The sequence below is a fragment of the Suricata suricatta genome, chromosome 15 (assembly GCF_006229205.1).
Source record: "Suricata suricatta isolate VVHF042 chromosome 15, meerkat_22Aug2017_6uvM2_HiC, whole genome shotgun sequence".
Taxonomy (NCBI): domain Eukaryota; kingdom Metazoa; phylum Chordata; class Mammalia; order Carnivora; family Herpestidae; genus Suricata; species Suricata suricatta.
In genome coordinates this window covers 78,078,159-78,088,337 of record NC_043714.1, presented here as the reverse complement: position 1 = coordinate 78,088,337, position 10,179 = coordinate 78,078,159, and the positions used below count along the sequence as shown (strand labels likewise).

Sequence of the window (10,179 nt, the reverse complement as noted above, 5' to 3'; positions counted from 1 at the left end):
GCCGGAGGACTGGTTCACGGCCATCGAGCCAGGGCGGCGGTGGGCCCGCCGTGGCGGAAGAGGAGGTGCGGGACGCGGGCGCCGGGGGAGACCAGCCGGCGTTGGCTCCGGCCCCGGACAAGGACGAGGACGGAGACTCCGACGTGGGCAGCGGCCGCTGGGATCTGAGGTAGCGAGGCGTCTCACCGTTAACCCCCGCCCGAGACCCTCCCCAGCTCCCCGGGCGTGACCGCAGCAGCGCGGGCTCCGAGTCGGAGAGCCTGGCTCCCTGACTTGGCTGCAGGGGCTCCCTCCCTTGGGCCCCTGCGGGGGAACTGAAGCCTAGGAGTGGAGAGTCGCTTGCCAAGGTCACCGACGTAGGGCGCAGAGGGGAGCGGGCGGCAGTACAGCTTTCAGACCCCCGCCCCTCTCTCTGTACACATCCTCAGGCGGGCCCTTAGGCCTTTCCTCAGGGTAACCCAGGACGCTGATCCCGAGGCCGGCTGGCTTCTGCTACAATCCTGTTTTCTGTGTGTGGAAGGAGGAGGATGGGATCAGGGGGTTTGTAGTTGAGGAGGTCTCTCCTGCCGGTCGTGAGAGGTGCCTTGCTGGCAGCAGGGCTCCCGGAGCAGGGTGGGCCTGCTGCGGAGGCAGCCGGCAGGAGCCTGGGGGTCGGTACAGGGCACTGTGAGTCTTTCTCATCCCTGCAGACCCTCCCAAGAGTTGTCTTTGAGGGAAGTCCTTTCCTCCCTCCCTGACTCATTGGTCCCTCCCTCGCCCAGTGCCCAGCTGGGCTGGGGCCCTGCTTATGTTGTCAGAACAAGTTGGGTCCTATACTGGGACGCCCACCCGCTGGTTGGGGTACAGGAGAGGAATCTGAAGTGCCCATGGGTAGGCACCCAGTTTAGCTGAAGGTCTGGTAGGAAGGGGTTGGGGGAGCAAGCTGGGCTCATTGGGACGACCAGGAAGGACAGGAAAGGCTCCCTCCTTCAAGCTGCCTCCAACCTCCTCCTCCTCCTTCTGGCCTTCAGTCTGGCCCCGGTGTCCTCCGGGGTTCTGGCTTTGGGGGCGCCCGTGGGGCTACAGGTTATCAAGGAGGAAGTGGGCAACTAGTCAGTCTGTTGGCAAGGATTTGCTCCCTCAGTAACCCAGAACAGAGACTTCCTTCACGGTGCCGAGAAGATGGGCGCGGGCAGCTGGGGTCCTTGCCCTTGGGGTGCTCACAGTCCACCTGAGAGATAAGATAATCTCAGCACTGAGCAGTGTGAGCAAAGGTCAGACCTGGAGTCCGTGAAGGCACTGTGGCGGAGGAGGGTGCTTTCACTGAGGGGGTGCCTGCTTCCTGGGGGCCTGGGACGGTGGTGCTAAGGGAGGCTGCAAAGGACAGGAAGGTCCTAGAGTCCCCTCTGCTCACTGCCCCTCAGGAGGCAGGCGTGTGGCCGGCAAGATCTCCTCCAGAAGTGGCAGGAGTTGGGGTCCTTTTGTGTAAGATGGGGACTGCCGGCTTGGGCCAAGTTGCCACTCAAGAATGGGCAGTCCCTTCCCTGCTCTGCCAGCTGTCCAGAAGCCTGTCCTGTGTTTCTGAGAGCTGGGCCCAGCGAGGGGAGCCTCCAAGCCCAGGCCCCCTGGGAAGAGGACCGGTAGATGGCAGGGGTGGGCCTGCCCAGGGCGGGGAGGGAGCTGGCAAGGACCGTCCTCTTCTGGTCTCCAGGTTGTGCAGGCTGTGTGCTTGTTTCTCAAACTGCGATGACCCAGGGCCCAGAGGGCCGCCAGGCTCAGATCTTGCTCTGGCTGCCTTCCTGGGATTTGGCCCCCACTCATCTCCTTCCTGTCCGCCTCCTCACACCTGTCTTGCCTCCTGTTTGCTTATGGCCTTTCCCTCCCTGTTCCTCTCACTCCCTGAGCTCTAGGCCTCCTCCCCTCCCTACACTTCCTGCTCACCTTGCCCTGGGCTGGTGGGTCAGGCTCTGGGTGTGAACTCATTTCTTCCAGACCATGCAAGGTGTGGTTGTGGGGCAGGAAGGAGAGGGCACCCCACATTATCCATGCCCAGGCCAACCTGGCCCCCTGTTCATGGGCACTCCAGGCAGGGCCTTCGAGTCTCAGGGCTCTCCCAGGGTGTTTGTTCCTGGGCTGTTTCTTCCTCTCCACCAGGGTCTTCCCAAGTGCAGAGCCTGCCCCCTTACCTTGCACCCTGGGGCTCAGCCCCAAGGCCCAGTGAAGGAAGTGCTGCGGCAGTGGCAGCTGGGAGGAGAGCTGGCAGCCTGCCCCCGCCTTGGTCCCCTTGGCCCTGGAATTGGACCATGGGGTCCCCAGTTGTGACCCACATTTGAGGACTCTGCCCCTGGGCAAGTTTTGAACTTTGGCAGGGCTTAGTTTTCCCTTTGCATGTACCTCCCAAAGCTGATGTGAGGGCTGAGTGAGATGACACATGTGATGAATTATAGTGACCCTGGGGAGCAGATGTGGGGCTATTGGAGCACACAGAGGCGTGGGTGCCTCTGATGGCAGGGGAGAGGGTGACAAAGATAGCTCTGGGGACTGTGGCCACATCCTGCCCGCCTGCCCTCTGGTCCAGTGCCACTGGGTGCGCCGGCCAGGCTGGGCCTTGTGGGCTTTGGTGGGTGGTGGGCTTCCTCCCTGGGTCTCTGACCTGTGCAGAAATGGGGTTGCCTGGGGTAGGGGGTGGTCAGGAGACCTGTGGAGGGACCTAGAGAGTGGGTGTGGGCAGGTTGGGGAAGGCCTTGAGAGCCTGACACAGGGATCTGAAAAAGCTTTTATAATATTATTTGGTGTCAGATTTCGAAAACAATACCCATTCTCACCCCTGTTTTCATCTTAGAGATTGCTGAAAATAAAGCCAGCATGGTCTTCTTGGTAGCCCAAAGTGGGCAAGGGGTCACATTGTGAAACGTGCAGATGGCCGTGGCAGGTTGTGGCAACGGGAACTCTGGGACACTTCCAGTGAAAGTGGATGGACTCAAACTTGGCGCAAGGACTGGGGAGGCCCCCGCCTAGCAGACAGGCCCGGAGACGGTCCCCTCTGGGGAGTGAGGCCCTGGGCCTGGGCCGGCCTTGCAGGGAAGCAGGTGCGGAGACTCCAGGGGAAGAGGGCTTCTGGCGGCCTCGCCGTGAGGCCCAGGACGGACCGGGACGGTGGACGTAAGGAGGCCGGGCCTGTGACTGGAAGCGGCCGGCGGGCCGAGGGCGGCGCAGACCTTGCCGCTGCCTTTGCTAAAGGTTGCTGAAGAGTGGCTCAGCCTTCCCGGCCCCTCACTTTGTGGTCGACCCCGACCTGGTCAGCCCTGAGAGGACATCTGTGCGGCAGTGACCCTGTGGTGTCGCCTGAGCCCACTTCTACCTGGGTGCCTCAGGAGGTGGAGATGTGTGTCACCGGCCTCACGACTTACAAAACCAGAGGCCTTGCTCAATGTTGTGTGGGGCTTCCTGTGGCTCGGCGGCTGGGAGTGGGGGTGGGGCCACAAACAGAGGGCCGGGAGCCGGAAGCTGGGCCCGGGCCTTGCCCTCCTCTGCCTCTGTGTCTCCCCGAGGCTGAGGCAGGGATGTAAAGGTCTGCCTGTGTGTCCCCCACCCCAGCAGCAGGTGGGAACTCTCATGGATGGGCACCGAAGTTGCCTTTTCCTGCTTTGGGGTTAGCATCTGGCACCTGGGTGGGCTCCTCTGGGCCCCCTCACTCTGGCCAGGAACACAGTGCTTGCCCTGTGGCCGAGCTGGGACAGGTTATAATTACTTAGAAACAATTGGAAGGGGGTGCCTGGGGGGCTCAGGCGGTTGAGCGACTTTGGGTCAGGTCACGATCTCACGGTTCGTGGATTCGAGCCCCGGGTCGGGCTCTGTGCTGACAGCTCAGAGCCCAGAGCCTGCTTCAGATTCTGTCTCCCTCCCTCTCTACTCCTTCCCTGCTTGCACTCTGTCTCACTCTGTCTCTCAAAAATAAATAAATGTCAAAACAAAATTAATAAAGAAAAGAAAGAAATGATCAAGAAACAATTGGAAGCTATATGAACGTATGAGGGCAGGGCCCCCGGCCCCGGGAAGGTGCTTGCAAGTCCAGGTCCTCAGCTGGCCCTTGGCCTGGGTCCCTGTGTACACTCAAACCTGCATGGGCCAAATGTAGGAAGGAGGTTTTCTGAGGTGGGGGCCCCTCAGTGTGTAGGGGTAGGATAGGCTGACTCAGTGAGGCCCTCACTTCTGTACAGTATTGCCAGGTGGGCCTGTAGATCCCCGGAGTGGGCTCTTCCTGTGGGCCCATCACCACTCTGTAGCTAGTGTGCCTGGTGGCAGCCAGAGGCCTGTGGGGAGTGAGGCCAGGCTCTTGGGCTGGTGTGCTCCGGCTCCACGTAGCCCTGGGCTGGCCCTGCCAGCCGTGCTGTTCCTGTTTGTGGTGTGACCCTGCATGACCCTGCCCACTGCCCAGAAGGTCAGGCTTCTGGGTGGTCTGCAGAGCTGGTCCCTGCCTGGCCTTCCTGTGACTGTAGATGGGGAGCAGGATATGTGGGCAGAAGAGAGGCCTGGGTGGGGCATGGACCATCCTGCTGGGCCAGGATGGGTGAGAGCTGGACAGAGGAAGGGGCTGGGGTCTGCCCTGCCCCACGGCCTGAGGTTGGCTCCTGAGGCGCTGAACTTGGCTGGGCTCTTGGGCCCTGGCCTGCTCCTGGACTTGGAGGAGTGAGCCTGCTTTTGGTCCTGCCCACGGTTCTCATAGCCTGGGGGTGCCGGGCTAGCGCCAGCCCTGCTTATGATGGTGTCTGTCTCCGGCTCTGCCAGGTGCCACCGCCTGCAAGATTCTTTGTTCAGCTCTGACAGTGGCTTTAGCAACTACCGTGGGATCCTGAATTGGTGTGTGGTGATGCTGGTGAGTAGGATGGCATCTGGGAGCAGGTATCTCTGTAGTCAGGGCTCTGCCCTCTGGGGGAAGGGGGTCAGAGTTTATGTGGCTGGGTTGCGTGAGGCAGGGCTGGCGGGGGGAGAGTTGTGAGAGCTGTGGTGATGGTCCCTGCATCAGCCACACACTCAACTCTTGTCCCTGTTGAATCCCAGGAGAAGCACGTGTGAGTGGTCTTGGGGGTCCACAAAAGAGTTTCTTCTGCTGTTCTGAATGGCCCTGCTGGGTGTGGAACTCTTGGTAGTCCTGGCCTGGGGGTGGGAGGGACAGGATTTAGCTGATGTCTCCTGGGCTTAGCCTGGCAGCCCCAGGCCCTGACTCTGAAGGCACCAGGCCTCTCTCCCACAGCCTTGGTCCTTGGTTGCTCCCAGGAAGGGATTACAGCCCTTGCCTGTACCTCACCGTGTGGTCTGGCTGTAGCCCCTGCCTCTGGGGCCCCGGTTCCCGCTGGCACCTTGTCGGGGTGGGGCCAGCAGCCCTGGCTCAGAAACAGCTGGAACGGGGCCTCAAAGGGACTAGCCCACAGGGTGGGGCAGGGGGTAAGCTCCTGTCTGGGCCCAGCCCCCACCACTCAGACCAATGTGGCCAGAGGCCTTTGACCCTTGCCCTGACATGGCTGCCTCCGCCTGGGGTGGGGGGGAAGGGGCTCCAGGCACACCCACACCCTCCCTGCCTGTGGCCCCAGGAAGCTCTCCAGGGAGCTGAGGGGGGCAACACAGTCTGGTTGGGTGGGAAGCTGGCTAGGCAAGGGGATAGTGGGCCACGTGCCTGCCTGATATCACCTCAGGAGGTGTCATGTCCTTGGCCTCTAGAGGCCATACTTGGGCGGGATTTGGAGCGATGGCCTGAGCAGCAGTGTGTGTTCCCTGCAGCCCTCAGGGCCCTCCTGGCCCTTTGGCGCAGACCCCAAACCTTTCCCCTGCATCTGGTTCCTCCACCACCCCTTTGCTGGAGGAGGTTGTGTCCCATGTTTGGGCTGCTTGCCGCGTCCCGCCGTTGTCTGGGCCTTGAGGAGAGCGCTGCCCATTAGCAGCTCTGGCTCCTGCCTGCTGTGGGCTCTTAGGACAGGCCACTACCAGGCGTGGTGGCAGGCCAGGCCAGAGGTCAGGTTGGGAGGGCAGGGCCCTGATGTCACCTTGTATGAAGCCCTTACCAGGCGGTCAGGGGACCCACGAATGTCCCCTTGGTAGCATCACTTTTCCACAGGACCTACCACGAGCCCTGGCCAGGGTCTGAGCTTGGGGCACTTGGCCGGGGATGTGTGTGTGGGGTGGAGGAGCAGACTCTCGGGCCTGCAGAGGGAAGCCATGCCCCAGCCCCAGGCCAGAGCCAAGCTGCTCTGGGGCTAGGTTTCCTGGCTTGGAGTGCTACGGGGACAGCAGGAGAGGGGCAGGGGCCTGAGCACCAGGTGGCACTCCAGGCCTGACGCTGAGCCCCTTAAGACTCTGGTCAGCTTCTTCTCCCCACTCCCCAGGGTATGTTCTTGGGCAGGTTTGGGCCTTGGAAGCCATCATCAGCTCCATGGGACAGATGAGGGCTGCTGGCCGTCAGGTCATTTTGTGCCACTGCAGATGCCAGTATCTGGTGTTGAGGGGATGGGGCCAACGGGGAGAGACTTGCTGTCTCTGCCTCTGTGTCAGGGGAGGTGGGCGGTGGGCGGTGAGTCTCAGGGTGGGCGTGCAGGTCAGACAGGGCTTGCATCCTGGGTTTGCAGGTGCGGGTTGCCGCCTGGACCCAGGGCTCCTGCCCCTACAGGTGCTGGGGTGGGTACCCTGTGGCCAGGGCTAACAGGGCTGTGCCCTTCCTCTCTTGCAGATCTTGAGCAATGCACGGTTATTTTTAGAAAACCTCATCAAGTGAGTGTCTTCCCTAGGGCCCCAGCCCCGCCCCTGAGGCCCTGCGCCACCTGCTTAGGCCCTCACCGCCCCCCCCATCCCCAGGTATGGCATCCTGGTGGACCCCATTCAGGTGGTGTCTCTGTTCCTGAAGGACCCCTACAGCTGGCCCGCCCTGTGTCTTGTTATTGGTGAGCTGGGAGCCTGGGAGGGCCTCGGGTGGGGACAGGGCTTGACCTGGACCTGAACCGCCCTATGGCACTTCCACCCTCAGTGGCCAACGTCTTTGCTGTGGCTGCATTCCAGGTGGAGAAGCGACTGGCAGTGGTAAGCAGTGCCCTCACGCCCCCTGCCCTGCCCACAGGTCTGCTCTCCTCATTAGGCCTGCGTTTCAGGCTGTGTGTAGCTCTCCTGGGAAGGCCTGTGCCCCAGGCCTGGTGGCCTATCCCCAGGAAGTAGGGGTGCTGGCTGAGCATGCTGCCCCTGTTCCCCCACCAGGGTGCCTTGACGGAGCAGGCAGGGCTGCTGCTGCACGTGGTCAACCTGGCCACCATTCTCTGCTTTCCGGCTGCCGTGGCCTTGCTGCTCAAGTCCATCACTCCAGGTGTGTGCCTTCCCTCATCCCACCCGTCCGGAAGTGTCTCGGCCCACGGGAGGGGCCCAGGTCGACCACAGGGGCTGTGCCTGTGGCCCGGCGCTCCTGTGGGCGGTACGGGAGGGCTGTGGCCTGAGCCTGCCTCTCCCGCAGTGGGCTCCTTGCTGGCTCTGATGGTGTACACCATCCTCTTCCTCAAGCTCTTCTCCTACCGGGAGGTCAACCTGTGGTGCCGAGAGCGAAGAGCTAAGGCCAAGGCCAAGTCTGGTGAGGGGCTGCCTGGGGCTGGGGCCTTAGATCCTGTGCCACCTGCCACCTGGCCAGACCTGGCCAGCAGCAAGGCCTCATGCGTCCCCCCCCCCCACTTGCTTGTAGCTTCTGCAGGTAAGAAGGCCAATGGGGGAGCTTCCCCGAACACCGTGAGCTATCCAGACAACCTGACCTATCGCGGTGAGGACCCTTCCAGGGACGCAGCTGGAGGGCAGCGGGGGAGGGACAGCATGGGCCAGCCTCCTAGCCCCACCTTGCCCTTTCAGATCTGTACTACTTCCTCTTGGTTCCCACTCTGTGCTACGAGCTCAACTTTCCCCGTTCTCCCCGCATCCGAAAGCGCTTTCTGCTGCGCAGGCTCCTTGAGATGGTGAGGATGGAGGCAGGGGGCAGGGAGGTAGTGCCCCTGAGGGTTGGGGTCTGCCAGGAGCTGGGCTGGGGGACTCAGCCTGCTGCTCTCTGCTTCCTCCCTCAGCTGTTCTTGACTCAGCTGCAGGTGGGGCTGATCCAGCAGGTACGTGGGGCCAGGCTGGGCTGGAGCGGGGGCTGTGTGGCCAGGGAGCTGATGCTGTGCCCTCTTTTGCAGTGGATGGTCCCCACCATCCAGAACTCCATGAAACCCTTCAAGGTGAGGGTAGGCTTCTCCTGTGCTGGGGTGGGGGACAGGTGGGGGTGTGGCTCAGGGGGTCAGCTAAGCTTGGTCTCCGCAGGACATGGATTATTCTCGCATCATCGAGCGCCTCCTGAAGTTGGCGGTGAGCGGCGTGGCTGGGCAGGGCAGGGCGCAAGCAGGCCGGCAGGCGGGGTGTTCTGGAACCTGGTGCCTGCCTCCCCCCAACTGCAGGTCCCCAACCACCTCATCTGGCTCATCTTCTTCTACTGGTTCTTCCACTCCTGCATGAATGCCGTGGCCGAGCTCATGCAGTTCGGAGACCGGGAGTTCTACCGGGACTGGTGGTGTGTGGCCTTGGGGGCGGGGCTGGGGGCGGGGCCGGGCCATGGTGCCCGTTGGTCACTCGCTGCTGCTGTCCGTCTCTAGGAACTCTGAGTCTGTCACCTACTTCTGGCAGAATTGGAACATCCCTGTGCACAAGTGGTGCCTCAGGTGGGCGTGGGCAGGAACGTAACTGGCGGGCGCGCAGCTCCGTGTGCGGCCCGGCACCCTTCCCACCGCCCCCTCCCTCCACAGGCACTTCTACAAGCCCATGCTTCGACGGGGCAGCAGCAAGTGGGTAGCCAGGATAGGGGTGTTCTTTGCCTCGGCCTTCTTCCATGAGGTCAGTGCTCCACAGGCACCACGGCCTCATCCTTAGGGTGGGTGTGGCCCAAGAAAGTGGCTGATCCTCTGTCGCTCCCCCTGCAGTACCTGGTGAGCATCCCCCTGCACATGTTCCGACTCTGGGCCTTTACGGCCATGATGGCTCAGGTGAGCGTTCCTCCTCAGCCACCCTCTGCCCCATGCCCCGGGAGCCACCAGCCCTGTGGTCACTGTGACCAACTGACTGTAACCCCGTGTCACTATGTTCCCAGATCCCCCTGGCATGGATAGTGAGCCGCTTCTTCCAGGGCAACTACGGCAATGCGGCCGTGTGGCTGACGCTCATCATCGGGCAGCCTGTGGCTGTGCTCATGTACGTCCACGACTACTATGTGCTCAACTACGAGGCCCCGGTGGCCGGAGCCTGAGCGGCTCTGCAGCGAGTCCTCACTGCCACCTCTCACCTCACTGCCCACAGCCAGAGCCCATCCCCTATCTGTGTGCCTGGGAGGGGGACTTGGCTGTCCGTTGCCTCCTCCCAGCCTCCCCCTCCCCACTGGAGGCCCTCTCTGCCCCTATGGGGCTCCCTCCTGCCCTGCTCAGGGATGGCAGACCAGGCACAGGCCAATGCTGGTGGAAGGTGCCAGCAGCCCAAGACTGTGCCAATCCTGCCCAGGGGTCTAAGGAAATCAATAAAGTGCTGTCCAGAGTGGCTGCCCTCAGCCTGCTGGGGTTGTGGGGTGCTAGTGGTGCTCTTGGGAAGGGGATCTGGGTCCCACTGGCCTTACTGGTGCCCATGCCCCCTGGGGTGCTGTCTTGGAACAGCCCTGGGCAGTGGGCAGGCCAGTGGCATGTGGGGTCGGGGCAAGGCTCAGGCACTGGTCCTCCCTACACACAGCTAATGACACAGGGGCAACTCCCATTTGCCTAGAAAGGCGTAGCTGGGGTCACACTAACTGTCCTTGTCACTGTCCTGGTTAATGTGTGCGAGTTTGGTGGGGGTGGCGTTTAGCTTGGAGCTCCCTGTGATTGGGCCTTGGAAGAACTTCCCATCAGTGGACCGTGGCTTGGGGCTGAGGCGGGAGACTGGGGTGTGTAAGCGGGTCAAGAGTCAGGACGAAGCAGGGGGCTGGCGGAGCCGCGTGTCTGGTGAAGAGCTCAGACGAGGCTGTGGAGCCCACAGAGGCTGAGTCCACTGAGCCTTGGGGAGCTGCTGCTGCTGCTGCCACGGCTGCCCCTGGGGCAGCCACATGCTGCAGTGCCCACCTGGGGACAGTTGCAGAGCCTTGGGGTGGGGGCTCTTGCCTCGGATGAAGCAGGTGGCCTGGTGCAATCC

The 10,179-nt window shown here is 62.4% G+C and overlaps 1 protein-coding gene across 1 annotated transcript in view; it reads left to right on the top strand.

Annotated features, from left to right (window-relative positions):
- The window catches only part of DGAT1 (diacylglycerol O-acyltransferase 1), a 10,248-nt gene extending 683 nt beyond the window's left edge, over positions 1 to 9,565 (top strand). The window contains exons 3-19 of the mRNA XM_029923355.1: positions 5 to 169; positions 4,768 to 4,855; positions 6,701 to 6,741; positions 6,826 to 6,911; positions 6,995 to 7,047; positions 7,219 to 7,324; positions 7,469 to 7,582; positions 7,691 to 7,765; positions 7,852 to 7,955; positions 8,061 to 8,099; positions 8,172 to 8,213; positions 8,296 to 8,340; positions 8,430 to 8,542; positions 8,625 to 8,690; positions 8,775 to 8,862; positions 8,949 to 9,011; positions 9,116 to 9,565. Of these exons, the coding sequence (XP_029779215.1) occupies positions 5 to 169; positions 4,768 to 4,855; positions 6,701 to 6,741; positions 6,826 to 6,911; positions 6,995 to 7,047; positions 7,219 to 7,324; positions 7,469 to 7,582; positions 7,691 to 7,765; positions 7,852 to 7,955; positions 8,061 to 8,099; positions 8,172 to 8,213; positions 8,296 to 8,340; positions 8,430 to 8,542; positions 8,625 to 8,690; positions 8,775 to 8,862; positions 8,949 to 9,011; positions 9,116 to 9,271 (1,444 nt within the window). The 3' untranslated portion in view covers positions 9,272 to 9,565. The remainder of the gene's footprint in view (positions 1 to 4; positions 170 to 4,767; positions 4,856 to 6,700; positions 6,742 to 6,825; positions 6,912 to 6,994; positions 7,048 to 7,218; positions 7,325 to 7,468; positions 7,583 to 7,690; positions 7,766 to 7,851; positions 7,956 to 8,060; positions 8,100 to 8,171; positions 8,214 to 8,295; positions 8,341 to 8,429; positions 8,543 to 8,624; positions 8,691 to 8,774; positions 8,863 to 8,948; positions 9,012 to 9,115) is intronic.
- Positions 9,566 to 10,179: the final 614 nt, after the last annotated feature.